General features: G+C 40.9%; 1 protein-coding gene across 3 annotated transcripts in view; it reads right to left on the reverse strand.

Annotated features, from left to right (window-relative positions):
* Positions 1-567: 567 nt before the first annotated feature.
* The window catches only part of RPS6KA1 (ribosomal protein S6 kinase A1), a 35,516-nt gene continuing 13,449 nt past the window's right edge, over positions 568-22,634 (reverse strand). For 2 of the 3 annotated variants that reach the window (XM_042440926.1, XM_042440925.1), the window contains exons 6-21: positions 21,474-21,580; positions 19,585-19,622; positions 19,253-19,395; positions 16,423-16,493; positions 15,677-15,765; positions 14,291-14,355; positions 13,780-13,882; positions 12,239-12,366; positions 11,525-11,650; positions 10,747-10,836; positions 9,887-10,045; positions 8,653-8,814; positions 7,020-7,096; positions 4,602-4,719; positions 4,151-4,288; positions 570-3,345 (exon numbers count right to left, since the gene is read on the reverse strand). In XM_042440926.1, coding sequence (XP_042296860.1) covers positions 3,223-3,345; positions 4,151-4,288; positions 4,602-4,719; positions 7,020-7,096; positions 8,653-8,814; positions 9,887-10,045; positions 10,747-10,836; positions 11,525-11,650; positions 12,239-12,366; positions 13,780-13,882; positions 14,291-14,355; positions 15,677-15,765; positions 16,423-16,493; positions 19,253-19,395; positions 19,585-19,622; positions 21,474-21,580 — 1,737 coding nt within the window. In that variant the 3' untranslated portion in view covers positions 570-3,222. Of the gene's footprint in view, positions 3,346-4,150; positions 4,289-4,601; positions 4,720-7,019; positions 7,097-8,652; positions 8,815-9,886; positions 10,046-10,746; positions 10,837-11,524; positions 11,651-12,238; positions 12,367-13,779; positions 13,883-14,290; positions 14,356-15,676; positions 15,766-16,422; positions 16,494-19,252; positions 19,396-19,584; positions 19,623-21,473; positions 21,581-22,634 lie in introns of all 3 variants that reach the window. The other variant, XM_042440924.1, reaches the window with a different exon arrangement.

The following is a 22,634-nucleotide window of genomic DNA, read 5'->3' on the forward strand; positions in this document are numbered from 1 at the left end:
GTAGCCTAGCAGCCAGTTTGAATATTGGTGAACATGTGGCATTGACTGGTGAGTTGGAGCAGAGAGAGAATGGGTAAATAAATACGAATATAAAAGACAGTAGAACACTCACTGGAAATAAGTCTTGCTGTGAATCCAAGCACTAATATAGAAAATGCTGAAGGTGTGCATAACTGGATTACAGCAACAGAGTAATAGTTACATACAAAGGCTACTAGTGTACCTGGACTTGAAAACCTTAAGAAACTTTTTAAAAAGAGCTTGTTACTTTTCAACCATCAATGTCTTCTGTTGGCTCCATGGGAACTAATTTTCTAATCTGCAGACCAACAAAAAGCAGTCTGATAGCCATGTGCAGTTCAGATTCCATTTCTATCCAGGGAGGGGGAAAAGCTAATTTCACTAAGGCAGCATTGCATCTCTAATTGACATAATTGAGACAGACCAGCCACTGGATTGATGGGGTGAAGGGAGCAGGTGTCCTCAGAAAGAAATGGAAATATAGCGGTGCTGCCACCCCTCTTTAGTTAATAGCTTTGTAACAAGAAAAACTTTCAGGATACATTTTAAATTCAGAATACATTTTAAAGAAGAGATAAAATGGGTGCATGGCTAAAGAGGTAAGAATACAGTTTTATAACCAGAATAAATCAATATGCTAGGCTGATGCCATGTACAAACAATGCAGGTACTGGTATGTTGTTTTGGGTACAGGCCGGATTCTGACCATCTTTCATTTGCAGCTATGATAGTGGTTATTCATTGCAAGCTGTTGTACCTAATGTTGTTCAAGAGAATCGTTAACCATTCTTAATAATAATTTAGTTTAAACACCTCTGAAGAAAGAGTGCCTGCGTCTTTCAGTGTTCAAACATTCCTCATGTTGCGCATCAATCTGCCCCTGAGACAGCATTCATCTAGTCATCTGTTCAACACACTACTCTGAATGAAAAAACAGTTAGGGTGCTATCCAACTCAGCAAATGAATTTTATATATGCCACATAACCTATATGTTAAGTCAGACCATCCCAAACATTCCTTTCAAATTTGGTGAAAACCCATCTATCATTTTATGCATGATGCTTAAAATGCAGCTTTACTTATATAGTTACATCACAAGTTCAAAAAAAATTATTGGGCTTGTTGAATTCTTTCAAATGATATGCCATATTACTCTTCCATGAGTGAAAAAGAGTTGCCCCCAAGGTCCCCCAAAGTGATTTTCATACATATCATGTATGACAATATAGTAAGGTAATCTCAAACATACCTTCCAGATGTGGGGAAAATCCATCCAGCTATTTTTCACATGATGCAGCAACAGTCAGAAATGTTATTTTTATAGATCTTTTTATGTTGCAGTTAATACTTTCCATTTATTTCTTAACATTTGTGCACCGGCCAACTTTGGTCCAAGCTGTGTGTGTGTGTACCAGCAGGATGAGGACAGCCCTTGCCTGCAGCCTGTAACACTGGTGCATTCACATCTTCCTCATTACCTTGCAATGTAGACCTGTGAAAGGCCTTTTATTTCCCAGACCTGGAAACCATTTTTTAAATCTGCCTTTCCAATAAGGTCCACCAAGTGAAGCCTAAGATAATGGCTGAGATTCTGCACCACAGATTTCAAAGCGTAACTTTACGATGCATGAGCTGCATTGCTAACATGATATGTAACCACTGTAGTGAATTGTGATGATATGCATCAGAGCCAGTATGGTGTATTGGTTTGAGCATTGGACTATGACTCTGGAGACCAAGGTTCAACTCTCTCAGCCATATAAAGTCACTGGGTGACCTCGGGCAAGTCATAGACCTCAGAAAATGCCAAGGGCAAACCCCCTCTGAAGAAACTTGCCAAGAAAACCTCATGATAGGTTTGCCTTAGGGTCATAGTAAGTTGGAAATAACTTGAAGGCACATAACAACCAACAAGTTATGGGCAAGATGTCCCATTGTGCAACAAGGGTTCCCATTTCCCTATGTGCATCAGGATGGTTGTGAAATAGCCATGCTGCAGGCTCCATTTTCACAACAATCTTGAAGACATAGTTATATCTTTGCTCCCCTTTCGAGAATACACGTATCGTTCAACATCACAATGCACCTTTACATGAGTGTAAGTCAGTTTACAATAGCATAAGTACCCAATTTCTTTCCCAAGCTCTGTGGATCCCTTCATTCTCCTCCTTTGTAAGAGAACTGGACCACCACATCAAAAGCACAACAGGGATGGAGTGGAGAGTATGGGGTCCATTAGTAAAAACAACTCCAACTGCATGACGTTTTATTTGAAAATTCAGACAGAAACCCTGAGTTACCAGACACAAAATCAGTTAAATTAAAAAAAAAGACAGAGCCAAGCTGATTTTTTGCACGTCACATGATGAGGCTCTGACTTGTGCTATTTGACATAGTTTGTTTTCAAAACAAAAGACACTTCTCCCACCTAGAAAACCGAACATCTCCCCATGGGGAAACAGTTTTCTTATAAGCTCATTGCATGTTCAAAAGCTAGCTATGGTCTGGCAGAAGTCTAAGAATCAACTGCATTCAAAGAGATGGAAAATGATTAATAATCCCAGTGCTGCAAGTGGGGATGTCCATGACAGTGTGACGTCCAAAGAGGGGTAGGATGGCTAAAGAAAAGATATATTTGTTCAAAGTCCTCTTGGATTGCAGTTGCATGGCTTGGAAGATTGGGAACATGAAATTAAAGAACCTTGCGCATACCAGATCTCATAGATTAGGTAAAAGAGAGAGCATCTGTAGAAAGGGGGGGGGGGATCCTGTAAAAAACGAAAAAGCCTCTGTTAGGATGACTGGCAAGAGGGAAAAGTAGAACATGATCCAGCTTTACCAGGTTAGGATTTCAGAGCCATCAATTTGTCCAATGCTTGCCTGTCTGTAGGCAGAAAAGACTGGCTATGTCATGGCAACAAACTGTGGACTGATGTGTGTTCAGCTTCTCAAGATACACTATATAGATCCCTTTACAAATAATCTCTCTGTACACTGAAAACAAAAACAAAAAAGAGGAATTCATGGGGAGAGCAAGAGCTAGTCTTTCTGAAGGCACTTGGCCTTGATACATATTCGAGGATGTGCCTCAAAATGGTGTCTTGCTGGGACAACATCTTCCTGTTCCCATGGAAATCCAAGGAAGCTTGTCAGAGGAGCAGCCCTGGTTGGGGGTTTTGGAAGCCCCCAGCATTTCCATGTCACAGTGTGGTAGATGGGAGCTTCTTGACCCGCCTCTGTGCTAGGAAGGAGGACTCAATGGGCTTCAGCTGGGGACCTGGCTTGGAGTTGTTCAACGCGGAGTACGTGGCAGCCATGGCACCCTAGGAGAGAGAGAAGAGCCAGTGGTGTTTCCTCAAAAGGCACGCACATATACTGAAGACAGCCCTGCCACAGGTCATATTAAGAAAGAAAGCACAGCAAGGGACATTTCACCCCTTGATTTCTAGATGCATCTCTAAACATGATTTAACATGCATGCTGTATGTCTGCATATGCACACATCTTAGCAGGGAACCAGCATGTCATAGTAGTTTGAGCACTGGAGACAAGAGTGATTCCCAGCTCAGCCATGAAACCCACTGGGGGTCCTTGGGCAAGTCACATGCTCTCAGCCTCAGAAGAAGGCAATGAAAAACCTCTGAACAAATCTTGCCAGGTCACTTTAGGGTAGTCATAAATAAGAAATGATTTGAAGAGACAGACAACAACAACACCTCTCTGTTGAATGTAAATTTTGGCAGCAAGGCCACGTAATTACAAAACAGCACTAATGCCTAGCTTTTGAAAGTGAGAACGTAGCAGCCATTATTCCAAAAGGATTGTGGTTATGGAGAAAGTCGCTGTCCTGTGTATTCTTGCATCCTTGGTGTACTTAGGTAGTTGTTGGCTCCAGGAGAGAGTAGCTATGCAAACAAGGGGATACCATACTTTCCTATACCAGTGTGTTTCCATGGGACAGCTAAGAATCTTAGTGAACAAAATCTCCACTAAAGACCTAAGCCATTGTCTAGGTTTCTGGAGCATCAACATATAGGGGAAGATAACAGTCCCCCCACTCCCCATAGCCAGTATGATCTCTATAATAAGGAGACATGCAAACCCCTGTTCCAACCATAGGTTTGGTACCTTCACAAGCTGCACATCTTGGTGACTCAGCTGGCTCTGGGGCAACCTGTCTTTCTGAGTAATCCACGGGTGTTGGAGGACTTGCCTGGCTGTCAGGCGCTGATGAGGATCAATATGGAGCATCTTTGATACCAGGTCCTACAATAAGCATTGAAAGATAGCTGCTGTATGACTCTTTTTCTGCACACAGGTTTTTGGAACTTCGGCTTGGGATGAAGACTGTACAGATTGTTAAAAAGACATTGGCTATAATGTATTTGACATCTGGTCTCACACTCTGACCTAGGTTGTCTGGAAACAGTTATACTTTGAGCAAACCTCTCTCCACTTTAAAAGAGTAATCTTTGTTGCTTTCTTAAACTATGCCTAAGAATTTATCGGGGGGGGGGGGGGCTTGCTGACAAAATCAACCTCCCATCTTTGATATGAATTTAAAATACGAAAGCCTTACCTTGGCTGCATCAGAAACTGTGTCCCAATTCCCTCCTTTGAGCGAAAATTTTCCCCCACCTATCCGAGTAAGGATTTCCTCAGGGGTGTCACTGGGCCCATTTGCAAATGGAGTGTACCTGTGAGAGGCATTTCTAAATATTTTAAAACTGTTAACACCACAATATCCGATAGATTAAAAGAAGGATGGAAGACAGGGTGGAAGTACAGCAAGGAAAACTTCCGCTATCACCTCCTTTTATTGCAGTAAATCTGTTAGATCAACAGAATTTGTTTAATTTTAAAGTCTCCCCCCCCTCAAAGTTGTACTTTAAAAATTGAAAAGTTGGGATTGTTGGGAGACAGACAGACAAAGATTCTGTACTTGGAAGATTTCATAGTTCATTATAATTATGACTGTGCAATAGGGCAGTGCACCCTATTATGAAGCTGAATCATACAGTTTAGTCTGTTAAATACTGGTCAGTAATGGAAGATTTTGATGCAGGGGATAGGGTTGGCCTGACTGACCCTAAGGTTCATTATAGCCCTACAGATTTACAGTTCTTAACTATAATGGATTAATAGCAGTTTTGAAAATTACAAGCATTTCCTAATTCTTTAAGAAATACATGGTTTGTGTTGAATGTTATTAGTAGTAGCCATACAGAAAATTCTGGCTTTGCTGAATTGAAAAGGAATCAGTGGTTCTGAATAGCATGTACTTTTTAAGATGGTATATATTTGTGAGAACAAAAATTAGTATTAATGATAGTACGTAAAAGGTCATTCCAGATAGATCTGCTCTTTGCCAATGAAGGGGAATGACAGAAGCACAGCCCAGTAACAGAATACATGCTTTGTGTGTTCAATGTGTGACATGTCCAGCTAAAAAGGGAAATAGCAGGTGATGAGAAGACCTTTTCCTGAGTCTCCAAGAGTGCTACTACCAACTAGAGTAGCCAGTACTGGGACAGATGAAGAGGATTTGAAAGGTTAAGTGGTACCACCAAAAAGACCCTTTTCATTTCTATTAGACATACATATGGAGATGATGGAACCATAAGGTCCAAATTTGGAGATCTCACTGAATGTGCAGGGTAATACAGAGAAGGCCTTGGATAGTCTGATCCTAGATTGTTCATATCAGTGTGCATATCAGTGTGCATATCAGTAACATCACCATGAAACTGGTCATTTATTATGTAAGGGTAATCATACATTCCCCATTCTGAACTGGGGGTACATAATTTCTCCCTGCCCCAAATAATTTTATTTTTTATCACCTGAAGATGACACACATAATGAAACTGGCAGGCACAACAAATAGATACAGCCCAGGGGAGGCATAACAGAATAGCAAGCAAGCAGACATGCATTTTAGCATTGAGACTAATTACTACAGAAATGATGCTCCACTTTAAAGGGACTTCTCCAAAACTGTCAAATGTGGACGTTGTATGGTGAAGATTTTTTATAAGCATCAACATTAAAAGAATCACAAATACTGTCAGACTGTCTGTTGTTTTCAATTAATGCTGGCCAAGTAATTGCTGAAGACTGCCTTTGGACAATACTGGGGCAGATGCACTAGGAAAGATTTGAAGGATGCTGCTCTAATCACTTAATCTACATGGGCCTTGCTCTGTACTGCATGCAACCGCACCTGTGTGCCACATAAGAGCCACTAAAACCTATTCTGAGGTGTCATTAAAAAACCCTTCAGAATATTTTTCAACTATGGTAGGATAATTTATGATCTGTGTTTTTGGGCAGTGTTCAGTGGTGACATTAGTGGACCATGTAAGATTCAGGGAGGCAACATAGCCTAAGACCTATTGTTATATAGCTATATTATATAGCTGTTAGCTACATTGCCTCATTTCTCTGAATGGTCCACTAACATCACCACATGATCCACTATCGTCACCAATGAACACTGCCCAAAAATCATAGCTATGCCCACCTGCTGCCACTGGGGAATCCTGCCTCTTCCCAAGATTTGTTTGATATTTCTGGTTGCTCCCTTACTCATACAAAACATTTCTGACATCACTGTCCTTTGCATCTTCCTAGGCTAACTGGGATTCCCTTTTGGCTCCACGTTTTTCTCTGTAATGATGCTCTCAGGAAAAAGGAGGAGAAGAAACCTCCTCTGTGGACTCAATAGAAACTGCTGCCATCTAGCGGTAATTGCCATTTTGGGACACCTGACCTAAGGGTGTGGCATGCTTTCCATTGCTTTTGCAGGACGGAGAATCTACTTCAACTATTCCTTCCTTGTGAACTGCTAGGCTTTGCCCTACTGCTGCAACTGTGCTGAAACTATGCAGGCCAAGTGTGTCCCCTTAGATCTTGCATGAAATGTAGGGTGCAAATGCAACAAGCACGGAGGGCTGGAACTCTACTTTTAACTAAAAAAAAGCACGCCAGTACCTACCCTGCCAACATTGTGTAGAGAAGGATCCCTAAACTCCAGATATCACAGGCCTCATCATAGCCTTGACGTTTTAAAACCTAGATGAGATGAAAGAGAGAGAGAGAGAGAGAGAGAGAGAGAGAGAGGGAGTAGAATAAATCTGAGTATTACCCACAAGAATGACAATATTAGTCAAGAAGTAGCAGAAAAGTTGAGCTGGATATTGAGTGTGCCACACAGTTGAACCTTAGAGAACAATTCTCCACGCTATGTCACCAGACAGAAAGGGTAACAGTTATGCTGTGCCCAGCTTGGACTGCCAATGGTGCTCACCATAACATCAGTCCAGACAGCAAGCTTTGGTTATATTTGCCAAGTACGGCATACATATCACCATCAGGTTATGTAGTGAGGACAATTCTACTATATTATCTGCAATGCAGGAGTTATGATACGATCCAGGGTTTTATAGATTTGTGATTTTCTTTACTAGAAAAGGAACCATTTGTGGTCCATTCCTTGGAACCAAACTACGTGTGAATCTATTTAGCAAATGGCCCAAGATTTGCCTATAAATGATTGTTTGCATGCACATACTGTCCATTTCTTAAGGAAAAGGGAATAGAGCTTCTCTTTTTGGTAGTGGAGATAGAGGAAAAAAAAGATTCACACACCAACTGAAAGTAACCAAGAACCACAGAGTACTCATCCCTTCTCTTTAGAGGATCTGATCTCACACACAAAGAATATTCTTTGCACTTCCCTCCCTCGCCACTGTCATATCACCCATTTATCATAATTTTGTTCCTCCTCAACATTGAATTTTAGGCTTGTGGTCTTGGCTATTCCACATGATGTAAACAGAGGGTTAGATATGCCACAGGAGGGCAGGAGGTTGACCAGAATCTACCAGTAGACTATTAGAGATCTGCACTAGATCACCAAGTATTTGTTGACTTTCAGTTATTGACGTATTGCATGTTTCAAGCAGATTTTCTTACAGAAGAGTGCTGATCAAAATGAGGTGCAAACGATGGCAGGAAGGGCAGTGGAGTCTACTGAACCTCATGATTTGAGGGACTAGTAAAAAACAAAGTAGAGGTCAGGTCTGCCCACCCCAGGAAAGGCAAATGGAAGCTACCTGAAGCTTGTGTCACTAGGCTCAGGATAGGCCAACAGCCCTCCACCCACCACTGCTGCCCCCCTCATGGGATGAATGTCCCAGGTTCAGTCCCTTGAATGAGTCCATCTCCAGGCCATTCAAGGAATGTGGGCCAATTAATCACATTGCCTTTCCATGCATCATGCTTTTCAGTCCACAATTTTTATATGTATAAACCTCAACACATTTTGAGAATCACTACTTTTAACAACTCAGAGAAGTTCTTCCCTCATATGGTGGCTGCTGTGCCACAGATGGAAGCCAGTCACACAGCATGAAAGGTGATCACAAAAATTCACTTCCAGCTTGGAAAAATGTCCCCCTCCCTTTTTTTTCTTTGTCAAAACTCATGCTGAAGTGGTCTCTTAGAAATCTGCTTGCCTAAAGCCATACACTATATGAAATGAGTGAAAGCAGTAGAGTTAGGTCATTGTATGAACCACAGTAGGGATTTCAACACAGCAGACTCAGCTAGGCTCATGTGCTACTAACCTCTGGAGCCACAAAGTTGGCAGTATAGCAGGGAGTCATGAGGAGCCCATTGTCTGCTCTCAGCTGCTTGGCAAAGCCAAAGTCACAAATACGAATGGACTCTGGATTTCCAGACTCATCTACGTAGAGAATGTTGCTAGGTTTCAAGTCTCTGTGAACCACCTGCGAAGCAACACCAGAAACCACAGGTCATCCCACTCCTGTTGGTTAGTTTCAACTAGAGTAGATCCATCTAATGAATTGTTAAATGGTGAGTCAACACAAAGGTAAAATGGGTCTACTCTAGTCAAGACAAACAACAGAATTTAGGTCGATAGCTCCTACTATAGACCTTGTGCTACTTATTTATATCCACTTCTTTCTTATCAAATATCAAGAGTAGCTTATGGACATAAAGCACAAGATAACCTCCCTCCCCCACCCCACAAAAACCAGCAGCAATAAAATTAGAGGAAAACTTTGCAATGCTAAAAAGCAGGAGATAATAAGATACTACAAATCTCATTTAAATAAAACCTTCAGTTAAAGGCAGAAAGAAATGGATCCTCCCTGATCTTTCCAGGGATGTTTTTCTGAATGTCAGTACTACTATTGGATATGTCCTAGGTGTCCCTTTGTCCAATTTGTCTAATCTTAAAAAAAACAGGACAAGAGCAAAGCCTCTGGAGCTGTTCTTAAAGCTTGGCAGTTAAGCTCAGGTTATCAGTAGTCTTGGGCTGCTTGCTATCCAAACAGAAAACTCTGTAGTGGCAAAATAAAAGGCTGCTGCCCTATGCTAGTCGCACACAACTTCTGACCAACCAAAATGACTACAGTCCCACCAGTCATGTATTGTGATTTGCTGAATGCTCAGAACTATATTACTTGGAGAGTCTTCTCCAAGTGTTCTTGCTGCATGAGACACAGTAGGGAAAGCAATTCTCAATGAACTAGCAATGTCTCTGTGTTTATTGGATTGGTTGTACACAGGAATTTCTGGAGAATTTTATTTGAAGCATGGGATAATCCAAGGAAAACTAAAACACAGTAACAGCATTAATAGACTGCTTAAAAGATGGCTTAATAGCTTGCAAGGGAAAAGGCTGCACATGACAGGTGATTCACCTCACTTTGCTACAGGTAAAGTGTTGCACAGGAGCACCTGTGTCAGTTGTAGAAATGTCACATCCCCTCCCTCTCCTGAGCAGTACACTTGCCTAAAGGCTTGGCATGTTTCTCAGCATCTCATACTCACCCCTTGGGAATGAAGGTATTCCGCAGTCTTACAAATCGTGTGTAGGACAGAGCTGGCCTCTCTTTCAGAGAAACACTTCTGCTTGAGGATTCTGTCCAGCAGCTCCCCACCTCTCATTAACTCCGTCACCAGATAAACATGCTTGCCATCATCATACACCTGCCAAAGGGAGGTTTATGGGTAGCTTTGAAAGGCTGTTACTTAAGCTACACTCCTCGAACTACATACAAGGATAAACATTGGCATTTAAATCTGCAATAACATTTTTGCATGCAAAGGTAGGAAACCACACAGGGCTACAATGCAAAATGTAGTGCTGGGCATAACCTTTGGAAACCTGAGAGCACAAGCACATGCAACATCCAATTTGTGATGTTCACAAGACCAATTTCTCTTTCTTCATCAGCACTCTGATGGATCATTGATGACCTGCATCACAGCCAAAGGTGGGGCTGCTCCATTCTAGGACCTTCTAAGCAGAGGGTCATTTTGTCACAGACTGTGACTGCTTATTTGTTGACTGTTGCATCTCCACCACCACACTCTCATTTTATGACACTCTACAAGTGGAATAAAAAGAAAATCTATAGCTGTTTCATAACAGGCATGTGTCTCGCTGTAGAAATTTTAGGAATCTTGCAAGCCACATCTATGCTCAATATAATCAGTCAGGGAGTGGATTTTCCTCCTTGTCACATGTCCCTTCTTCACAATTTTTTTCATATATATATATATATATATATATATATATATAGTGACACATACACAAAGCCATTAGTGAACAAAGCCTTCCTTGCATTTTCAGAATGGTTTTGTCCTGACATGAGGAGCTGATTAATCCTATCTACTATTACACTCACATCCTTCAGTGTGATGATATTTGGGTGCTGTCCGTACCGTAGGAGTATCTCAATCTCCTCTGAGGGATCTCGCTTACTCTTGTCAATGACCTGAAAAACATACATTGCTTATTACTATAAAGCAACACCAATTTAGTATTTGAGGAAGTGCCTCAGTTCAGTAATCTTTCAGCAGTCTGAGCAGGTTAGCTCAGCATCATTCCCTTACTATAGCTAGAGACTAAAGCCAAGACATCAGGAAGTAGCTTGAGGCTACTTAATCAAAGCCTAGTGGTGGCAAGATTTGAAAACAGGGCCTTCAGAGCTTGCTCAACTACTACATTGTGTTTTCTCAGGCCCAAGGTCCTATTATGCAAAACAAACAAACACGAAAACCAGCTGACATATGTTTATTATATTTCAGGTTGTTGTCAATGAAATTTTATGCCAAATAAAACTTGTCAGCCTTTAAAGAGGCGTTAGACTCTGTTGTTCCTACTGCAACAGCGTTAACACTGCTATCTTGCTGGGGCTTATAGCTATATGCAATTTGTGATTTTAATTGTGTGCTTCTATATAGATGAATAACTGCCCTGATCGTCTATGAAGAAGGACAGTGTAGAAATCAAATGAAGCAAATTAAATAAAATCCCACTGGGACTCTGAAGGTCAACATTAATAGGTGGCACTTTGCTATGTGTCCAATGTCAGCCTTGTCCCTGCTCCATATTAATACTCTTTAATTACTACATTAAAAAACCCACTATTTACAGACAGAGCAAAAGAGAAAGGCTCCAACCTTGACAGCATATTCTGTGTTTGTTGTCTTGTGAATGCAACGCTTGCACACTGAATAGGAACCGACACCGATGGCCTCCTTCACAATGTAACCGTCACTGAACTGGAGATTCTTGCCATGCAGTTGCTACAGGTAAATAGAAGGAGAACAGAATGTGGGGAACAGAGATTGCATCACTGGCACACACTAGGAAGAGGCTGAGGCAAAGGTGTTTGAAAGTGTTCTGTGTCTCTTTTCCAAACAGCAATTGCATATAAGTGGGAGATACAGCTCAAGACCACAAGACAATTTTGTTTAACAAACCACTGAACACTTTTTTGAATGAAGGCCACCTCCTTGGCATAAATATCCCCTCCCAAGGATGAACAGTGCTTTTGGCAAAGGCTAGAAACTGCTTTACTGATGGTTTGCAATCTGTAGCTCTCTATATAGGGTATAAACCAAGCAATTTTATGACAGATTCTTAACATGGCAGAAGATTGTGTATGCAAGCTCACTAACCTAACAGGTAACTTACACCTGATGAACTGGTCTCTAACCCCAAAAAGCTTGTATTGCTTTCAAAAGTTACAATACTATCTATCATGCTTTGGAAATGTGCAAAATTGAAAACATTTGGAAAGACAGCCATCAATTAAGCCTGACTCTAATTCAAACAGAGGGAGCAATGTAGCTTTCAAGATGCTTTCAGGCATTCTTCATGCTTCTTCTTACCTGTACTACAGAATGTAAAGGCACTGGTGGCGATTTGGCCTTCTCATCCTCTATCATGCCAGTAGCCACAAAACTGAAGCCTCGGAAGAGCTGATGGGCCCCTGCACTAGGTGGAATCCCAGGGGAATCTGGAACAGGAAAGGCAAAAAAGGCAAAAAGAAACCATATTGTGAGAGCAGCTTGTTAGCAGGTGATCATTTGTTAGACTCTTTCAAAAACCAAGACAGCTCTGTTAAGTGCAAGGTAAGACCCAACGTAAGACCCAACAAGAAAATACAATCCACAGAAAATAGGGTGGGGGTGAGGAACCTATAGCTCACTAGTTGATGCTGGACTACAGCTCCCATCACTCTGGAGCTAATAGCAGCTGGAGTTTCAGCAACATCTGGGATGTCACAGGTTGCCCATCCCTGCAAAAAGGTTGAAGTGGTAGAAGGCCTTGCAGCAGAAACAAATGACTGAGGCACTCACATGGCACAGCTTTTGCCACCTGTATCATTTCAGGCTCTGGGGAGAGGGGGAAAGTGCATAACCTAAAACTTCCACTACATAAAAAGTTACTTTAGATATCCTAGCATATTTATTTTGTAAGAAGGCTAACCTAATACCTCTTCCCTAACATTTGCTGTTGTTACGCGCTTTCAACTCTGACATGCCAACCCTATCTCAGGGTTTTCTTGGCAAGATTTCTTCCAAGTAGTTTGCTATTGCCTTCCTCTAAGGCTGAGAGAGTGCTCAAGGTCATCCAGTGGGTTTCCATGGCCAAGTCAGGATTTGAACCCTGGTCTTCTCAAGCCCTAGTCCAATACTCAAATCTGGCTGCCTTTCACTCACTTACAGGTAAGTTTTCATATTGGGAAAATGTATAGGGAAGTTCCTAAACTGGCAGCCAGATACAAAGCATATGATTCTATCATGCCTCTAAGGGGAAAAGTGCAAAAGATTCAAGAATTGTTTGCTGTGGATATCAACTCTGATTTTACTTGGATACAAAAGTGACTGTTTTAATAAATCAAGTCCACAGTTGATTTTATATTTCATGACAGGCATGGGTAGACTTCAGGCTTTTGGGATCTCCTTGGTTTTCAACTAGAAGTTTGATGTCTGGCAATCAGATCCAGGCACAAACTGTGCCTGGGGGTCTGAAGGTGACAGGTGAAATAAGATGCAAAATGGCCCCCCAGAGCATGTTGTCAATTACATGCACACTTCTCCATGAGCCATATGCTGGACCATATAAAATACAGCTGCCATATTTTAGTTTAAAGCTCCAAATAACAATAGGTAGGAGATTCTAACAGACTAATTTAAGGATGTACGTGTATGTACATGTGTGTTGACTTTAGTTGTTGACGTTGTGAATCAAGTGTCAGAAATCCTTGTCAATTAATGCTAAATCATCCAAAAAGCTACTAATTGATCCAGATCAACGTTCTGTCCACCCCATCACATCACCTTATATCCAAATATCATGGTTAGGCAAAATTAAGCCAAGTTAGTGTTATAAAATTATTTTCTGGAGAAGTAAAATAAATGCAGACCTTTTGGTGTGCGGGAGGTAAACTCTTTGTCAAAGTAGAAGGTGTCATCAGGACGACCCACAGCAGGTTTGAAAGGCGGCTTGATTTCGCGGCGAAAGAGCTTCTGCAAAATGAAAAATAATACAGAAAGGATAGATGAGCCCAACTTACCAGATAAGGGAAAATACTCCTGAAATATGCAAACAAAGATGAACTAGGAATTCCAGATGGAGAACAGTTCAACAAAAATCCAACTAGAGGCCTAGATATCACTGAAGTGGTACACTTCAGGAAGAAGCGTACAGAATGGAATACTCGTGGGTCCCTCCACACATTGGACTGTAGCACAGAGAATCCCCCAGCCCATATATCTTGGGGTAAGTGGGGATTTTGGTAACTGCAGTCCAGCACAGCAGAAGAACCAGGTTTGAGAGAGCTGTGACAAACTCATCCAAAGTTGTGCCTGTACTACAGCCAGCTACAGATGTTGCAGGACTTAATATCTAAGTAGTAGGAAAAGACCTATACTCACATTCCAGTCAATGGTGGAATAAAAAGGGTGACGCTTGATTTCCTCAACACCATCAGGACCAGACCCTGCAAGATTAAGATACACTATTTTGTACTGCTTCTACATACTCTATAGATCACAGGAGGAAACTAACATGCTCAGAGTGACATATACATTGTAAGGCCACACAAATAAAAACAAACAAACCAACAAAAAACAAACCAACACCCACCCACCACAACAAAGCTTTATACATTGGGGTGGTGGGATTGAGCATCTTGAAAAGCTCGGCTTCACTGAGAAGAGAAGGAACTGTGTGTAGAATTCTTAGTTCCTATGGTTGCAAGAAAGTGTGTGAGCAATGCCTTTTGAAATACCAAAAGCTAGGAATGAGTCCACTGTGTACAAGAGAAGCTTTGCTGACAAAGACTGTCCAATCCAGCAGATGCTTCCCAGGAGCTCAAAAACAGAGCTCAGTGGCAACAGGCACCCTTTGCTACTTGTCCCTTTGAAATTGATTTGCAGATATATGTCTGAGCCTGGAGGCTCAGTTTTGCTATGGTTGTATCTTGGAAAAATTACATTTTCGATGACAACTTGCAGAATCCTGCAGTCAGCATGGCCACCTGCCATGGGCTTGTCTGGCAAATTAACTTTTCCAAATTCTGTTCTTGACTAACAGGAGTTCCATGATTTAGCCTATCTATCTATCCATCCATCCATCTATCATCTATCTATCTATCTCTTGGAAGTCAGCTAAGCTAGCAGCCATCTTCAGAACTTCTGTTGGAGAGTCAAGGATCAATGAAACAATTTATTGAAGAATGGGAACCTTTAATAACTTACTTAAGTCAAAGATGGGGTGACATATACACTATGAGATTTAATGATTAATGATAACTTTATTATCATTACATTCTTACAAACTTGATGTATTATATGTTTGGATTTATAAAAATGTAGAATTAGTCTTATGAAAGTAACAGATAGAAATTTCAATAATCAATATGTAGAAGACCTGTATTAGTTGTATGTACTGTTACACAATGGATGTTCTAATATGAGGTATATTTTGACAGATAGGAGAATTTGTATATAGGTAGCGGTTCAAGTGCAAAAACAGAAATGAAAGCCTTTTTGAATTAACTAGCAACAGATTTTCGAGGGAAGGAAGTAATCTATATCTAAATATGCATTTGTAATTCAAGAATCTGATTTCTCAACTTTTAATAATGAAATTAATAAAAGTATATATATATATATATATATATATATATATAGCGAGAGAGAGCGAGAGAGAGAGAGAGAAAGAGAGAGAAGATGCAACTTGCATCTGACTTCACGTCTGTGGTGGTTTTTGTGTTGCAGACATGCTCAGGCACAAAGTGTATCAGGGCATCATCTTACCTAACCTGTTGGCTGGGTTCCTCTTGAAAAGGGCTCGCAGGAGACTCTGTGCTTCAGAGCTCAGGAATTGGGGCATGCCCAGCTTTGCTCTAAACAGAATGCAAATATACAGACATACGTATATATTATGCAACTAGCTGTGAGTCACTGAGAACGAAACCAAGACACTGCAGCACCTCCAACTTCTGAGCATGCCAGAACCCTCTGCAGTTTTGTTTTTCATAGTATGGATACAAGGGAGGGAAAGGTTCAAGCATTTGCACAACACAAGTCAGGCTTGTTGAAATAGCAAAGGTATTTATAACTGTTCCTCCAGCACTATATGACTTTCAAGTATGGAACAGGCACCAGCAAGTGGCAGGTTTTAGACATAATTCATCTCTCCGACCCCAATGTTATGTGATCCAATTGTCCAATTCAGAGGAGAGTTTGGATGAACAACCTCTGTGACCACACTTGGCAACAAACCTTTATATTTTGTCTATCTAATGGTTAGGGCAAACTCAGTGGGGTTTACAGGAATTCAAAAAGGCCAGAAAATACAGTAAAATTCCCAAGTGGGGGGAAAATACAATATCACAGGAACAAAAACCAATGTGGAGGCACTGGAGAAAAACTCATCTGTCCCCTCTTACTTTTTGCTTCCTTTTGAAAGGAGTCTCCTAGCAAATGTTGTCTTTTAGTAGTGGTTTATCCCAGGGCAACCCTCCTCCAGGTCAACAGGCTGAAAAGTGTTGAAGTCTTACTTGAGAATGAGAGTCATAGTCTCTTTTCGGTCCTTCCCTTGGAAAGGCAGGGCCCCCGTCAGCATCTCAAACTGCAATGAACAGCAAACAAGAATATCACATGTATGGACCAGAGGATCTGGAGGCAACTCTCAGTCTGTTGATTTTATTCTAATTTTGTAAACTTTAATAGTGCTACTTTTACTTATTTTAAAAGTGTTACTATTTTATGTGTATTTTACCGTAATGCATGTTGAGAGCCCTGGGTTGAATCCAGAAGCAACACATAAAATTTAAAAATCTTTAACAGCAGAAGCAATGGGCCAACTGACTCTATCATAATGACTCTTTGCAATTTGCTCCCCACATTATTAATCCAGGACTACAGAATGTTTACAAGTAACTGTACTTGATTTCTCATTTATTTGTTGTTTTTTTCATTTGGAAGAAAAGATTCCATATAGAGCAAAACACATAAACACATAACATAACATAAAATAAATGTTATATTTTTATTGTTTTCATGTGCTTTGGTATTTTAACTGTTTTAATATGTACTGTTTGAAATGCTTTTTAGCTTTTAAATTGTATTTTATTCTTCTAATAAGTAATATATATTAATACTATACTACTTTAATGCTCTCTTTTGTATATCTTTAATTGCATTGTTTTTTTAATCTGCAAGCTGCTTTGTGTCCCAATTTGGGGGGGAAAGCAGGATATAAATAAATATGGTAACAACAATAACAACAGCAGCGTTGGAAGAAATGTTGTAGAGTAATGAAGGAGTTCACTTCATGAACATTTCTCTACTAGACAGAGGCACTGTTCCAAATACACCCATGAGAAGTTGTAGTTTGCTTTCTAGGATCCTAGTTTGGATTCATATGACAAAAGAAAATAAACCAACATTTCTCTAAAGTTGTCCATGTCTGTTTCATTTTTTAAGTTTCAATGTATTGTAAACAAAAGAGCAAACTTGAAAGCCACCAGACTGGCGTAAAAGGCAATGTGGGTGTGCATCACACTTTCAGCAGATCTTGGTCAAGGGACTGGTATCACTGGTCAGCTGCTGGGGTCCTCATGTGCCAGGAAGGCCCACCAGAGACAAGTCCTGACCCAATCCTAATGCGTAAGAATAGCAACCACCACTGCCTGACTTGGAGGAGCAAGGCACTGCTAGAAACTACTACTACCATCCAGATTGGTTTGGGCAATTGGCAGCAAGTAGCAGATGTAGCTGCTCTGCACTTTTCCTAAGGGTGAGCTTGAGGATTACGACTGAGATACAGGAGCTGCTCACCTGCCCAGGCATCAAGGTCCCACAGCCACTGCTGCTTGCCCTCTGCCTCCACTATCTGAAAATAACACAGCCTGCATTTAGATCAGCCTCTGCTCCATGAGAACAATGTAGGACCCATTGTTGTTGTTGTTGTTGTTGTTGTGTGCCTTCAAGTCATTTCTGATGAATGGCAATCTTAAGGTGAACCTACCATGGGGTTTCCTAGGCAGAAATTCTTCAGAGGTGGTTTGCCATTGCCTTCCTCTCAAGTTGAGATGGTGTGACTTGCCCATGATCACTCGTAGGTTTCCATGGGCAAGCAGGGATTTGAACACTGGTTTCCGGAGCCACAGTCCAGCATTCAAATGAAACACTGGACCTGCAGGACGCTGCCTTCTTGTTTTTACCCCATTTTGTCTTTGGAAAGCCAGACAGATTTTAAATATTAATTGCCACAAGATGGCAGCACTGACTCAGCAAACACCCATCTTTACTTCCATCACAAGTAGCTTTCACACAGCCAAAGGCAAGGTTCCAAATACTTAAGAGCCTCCCACTTGAATGGATGGAAGTGATCTCAGATTTGGGTCTGAGGTTCCTAGATAGATTCTTCTAGGGGACCGCAAGATCCATGGTGAGAATTATTTGTTGGAGGCCCTTCAGAACGTCACAATCACCATTGGGCTCTCCCAAGTTGTCACTGGCCTGACATGCGCCAGAGGTTGCACTGTGGTGCCAGTGTTACAATCTAATCAGAAAGACCATGATCTGGTTGCATAACAATTTTCTCCAAACATTTTATCATGGTGAGACAACTAAGTAGAGTAACTTAGGATATAAGACTGGTGTGCAAGTGATCAAGAGGTCCATCTTGAAGGCCAGTGGCTCCTATCGGTTTCCTAAGGGCTCTTTTGAGGTATTTGGGGTTGGAATGAACAACCTTTCTTTTGATGTCTAGGTCTTGCTGTGGAATGCAAAACTGAGTTGGATAGTTATGCACAAGAAATTCCTCTCCCTGTTTGGCTCTAGAGATTTGTGTACAAAGAGAAAGATAGAAGTGGCAAAAGACTTCAAGAAGAAGTCTGAGGAGATATAAGAGCTAATTTTAGAATCCACAGTATGGCAAAGAAGTAATACTTCTCTGCCATCACACCATCCTTGCAGTGCCATCAAAGAGAAATTTCTAAAGTGGTGCACAACCCCCCTTTCATTTGATTACTTGGATCTTTTTCAATCTGGTTTGGTGCCAGAATAGCTTTGATCGCTCAAATGGATCCCCTTTTTCAGATAACATGATTCTGGAGATGTGGGCTAGTGATCCAATGCAGGGACTTCTCATTGACAACATTAACACTTCTGGAATGCTCTCCCCACAAAAGTTTGCCTTGTGCCAAAACCAATGCTTTAGGAGTTTTAGATTTATTGGGACCTTTTAGATTTGTGGTTTTTAATCTGACAGGATGCTGGCTGCTTCTATTTAATTGAGATGTTCTGATGTTTTTCTATGTCAGTGTAATAGCTACCCTGAGAGCTGGGAAGCAGTATTTAAAAAAGAAAACCCAGGCATACCATTAATACCCCATATGACCACCAGTCAGCACTCTGAGTGTGGCCTTGGCGATTCACCACTTCCGGAGCCATGTACTCCACAGTCCCACAGAAAGAATATGCCTTTTTCTCATGATCAATGGCTTCTTTGCTCAAACCAAAGTCTACAAAAGGGGGAAGACATTGGAGGAGTTGGGGTGGGTAGAAAGAGAAAGGGAATGAAGGGAACCAAAAGAGAGTAAAATTCAATAACCTATCTGCTTAACAATGACAAAATAAAAAGGGTATTCAGAACAAAGGTATAGGAAAAACCTAACAACAACCACCATCACCAAACGTAAGGGACATTGTACCTGTAAGTTTGATATGCCCTTCGTCATCCAGGAGAATACTATGAGGAAAAGAGAGAGACAGAGCATATAAGGTGCAGAAACAGGAATAAAATATACAACTAGAACACACGCAGACAGATTATAGTTGGATAAACTGGCTTGCAAGACAAAATTCAGACACCAGAGATCATGTCAAATGATTTCCTTTGCTCTGATTTTAATTTTTGCTCCAAGTCTTAACGGTGGTGGTACAGTGGACCCTTGTTATCCGCTGGGGTTTGGTTCCAAGATCCCCCATGGATAACAAAATCTGTGGATGCTCACGTCCCATTCAATATAATGACATAGCAAAATGGTGTCCCTTATAAAAATTGGAAAAATCAAGGTTTGATCTTTGAAATTTATACTTTTTTGAACATTTTCAATCTGTGTATAAGAAGGGCCAACTGTATAACTCTGCAGAAAAGCACATGGTTTGCAGGGAGCCAGGTTCCAGTCCTCAGTTTCAATTATGGTTGTCAAATTTTCAAAACAGCAATAAGAGACACTTAAAATTCATGATGCCGAGATTGACACGAAGTAGCTATTAACAGTGTTACTTTCTACCTAGGTATTAAATAAAAGCACTGATTTCTATTAATGTAGTGATGAACGTCTTGGTAAAATTAACATATTGCCCACATTCTCCAAATGTAAGTTACATTATGATGTACTTTATGAAAATCTCTCTTTTTTGCATGCATCAACATTCCTGAGTCTGTTTTAATCATAACCTACAAAGAAAAAAAATGCTTGACAACTATGATTAAATTTAAAGTACTGTACCAGTAATCTAAATATAAGATTTGGTTATATTTACAGAACATCTGTTCCTCTCCTCAATCCCGCAAGCCCAAAATATGGGAGTTTTGGCAACTTGTTCAGCCTATATAAGGGACACAAATAATTCCAGTCCTCAAATAAAGACATGCCTTATAATAAGGTACACCTGGCAATCCTAGTTTCAGTCCCTAGCAATACTAGTTTAAAAGATTCAGTAACAGTGATAGGAAAGACTTCTGCCTGAGACTTGAAAAAACAAGTCAGAGCAGACATTAATGAACTCAATGGACAGGTGACCTGCCTTGATATAAGGAAGACACACACACACACACGAATAAAATAGTCTTCCTTATATCAAGGCAGGTCACCTGTCCATTGAGTGTGTGTGTGTGTGTGTGTATATATAGTATATATATATTGCTTTGGGACAGAAAGAAGCATGTCCTAACCAGTGGGGCACCATGTGAGAGAATTTACCAAAGACTGTGATCTGTGTTCAGTGATCTTTACAAGGACAGGTGGACCACAACAGGTTTGTATTGGCTACCCCAATCTCCCATATAAGGTAGTACTGTTACTCCCAAAGTGCAGGCTGGCTATTTCTTGTAGATATTTGCAGAGGTGAGCTTCTATCTGCACAAGTTGAGAGCCTGGACAAGTTACTTTGGGGAGCTACAATGCCCACGGTTCCTCAACTAGCATAGCCAGTGGCATTATAGTCTACAATTCTGGGCACTGAAGTCCAAAAATGTAACTCTCCCAACTTCTGTGCTGAGTTAGACAAAAAGTCAGCTTGATCCTTTCACCCAGGAATGGATTTCAGCCACTTTTCGGCTGTATAGAAGACAGAACACTATGGTAGGCTACAATATGGAGCAAGGTCAAGGAAAGGCAGTGTAGAATATTATGCCACTGCCCTCCACCCTCAATGTGCCCCCAGAAGTAGTATGTTCCACTTGGAACAGTTAATGGCCACCTCCAGCCTTGATTCACCCCATGGGCCAATTGCCAATACACATCTCAACCATTCAGGAATACACCCTGAAAGAAGCCCACAAATAACCCTGAAACCTTTGAGCTTTGCATACTTCTCTGGTTTAAGATCTCTGTACACAATTCCCAGACGGTGCAAGTGTCCGAGGCCCAATGCCAACTCTGCAAGGTAGAACTTCACATCTTCCTCAGTGAACATTACCTGAGAGGGACAGAGAACAAACAGAGGTCATACAATGCAGAAAGCAATGGCAAGACTGTGTGTTTTCCATGCATTTCTTAACATTACTTAGTAGGGAAGGAACTTTGATCATCCAGATTCATTTCTGTGACTTGAGATTTAGCTGTGTAGGTTTTTATTCAGAAAGGAGGTTTCTGGACTTCAGAGGAAATGGCTGAGTAAGTCTCTGAAGAGACCTGTTGGGTTTTCAAGTACAGAACCTATGAAATCATTCCTCATTTTTTAGGATGGGGTTTCAAAGCAGAATCTGGAGAAATAGATGAGACATTTGTATAATCTATTCTTCCTACCGCAGAATTTGGTCCTATGCTCTGGCAGCCATTCTCAGAATGAATTGTTCGAACACACACAGCACTGTCAGAGATTCTTCCCCATCTACTTTATTAAATAGACCTAGGTTACTTGCCTTTCTTCTGCAAAGACGTTCTCATAAATATATCAGTTTTGGGAGGAGACTTAGGAGTTGCAAAGCAGCTGGGGTGAGGGCTAAGAAAGGGTAGAATAGATTTGGAATCTTCCTCTTTAGAAGATAACCAGGTAGCTCTTCGACCAACCTCACATGCTTCCTTGCTCTCACAGCAGTTTCCTGTTACCCCATCAGAGCCTCTTTGCGCTTCCTGCCTTTCTGCCACCCCCATATTCTCCAAGGCAGCAAGTAGTCATTTTGCTTAAGAGTAGACATGGTGCAACAGGAGATCCAAAAGAACAATTAAGAGTAGGCCACGGTTTTGCAACTCTCTTGTTTTGTTTCACAGAGAAAGGCAGTTGGCTTATTGGTATATGGACCCAGCCATGGTTACAGATAAAACTCTGATCACTGTAGGTTTCTTGTTTCATTGTAAAAGCATTTTTCATTGAAGCCCAGAAGTTTGCACTAAATAAGGACCAAAGCTTGGAAACTGGAGTTTTGAAGAGGTTGGATTAGAAGAAATTAATTATAAGAAATAGCAAATATAGGACAAATAATGTCTTAAACACATCTGGAATGCAGAGAACAATATTTGCAAATCTGTCA

Source organism: Sceloporus undulatus, chromosome 9 (assembly GCF_019175285.1).
Source record: "Sceloporus undulatus isolate JIND9_A2432 ecotype Alabama chromosome 9, SceUnd_v1.1, whole genome shotgun sequence".
NCBI lineage: Eukaryota > Metazoa > Chordata > Lepidosauria > Squamata > Phrynosomatidae > Sceloporus > Sceloporus undulatus.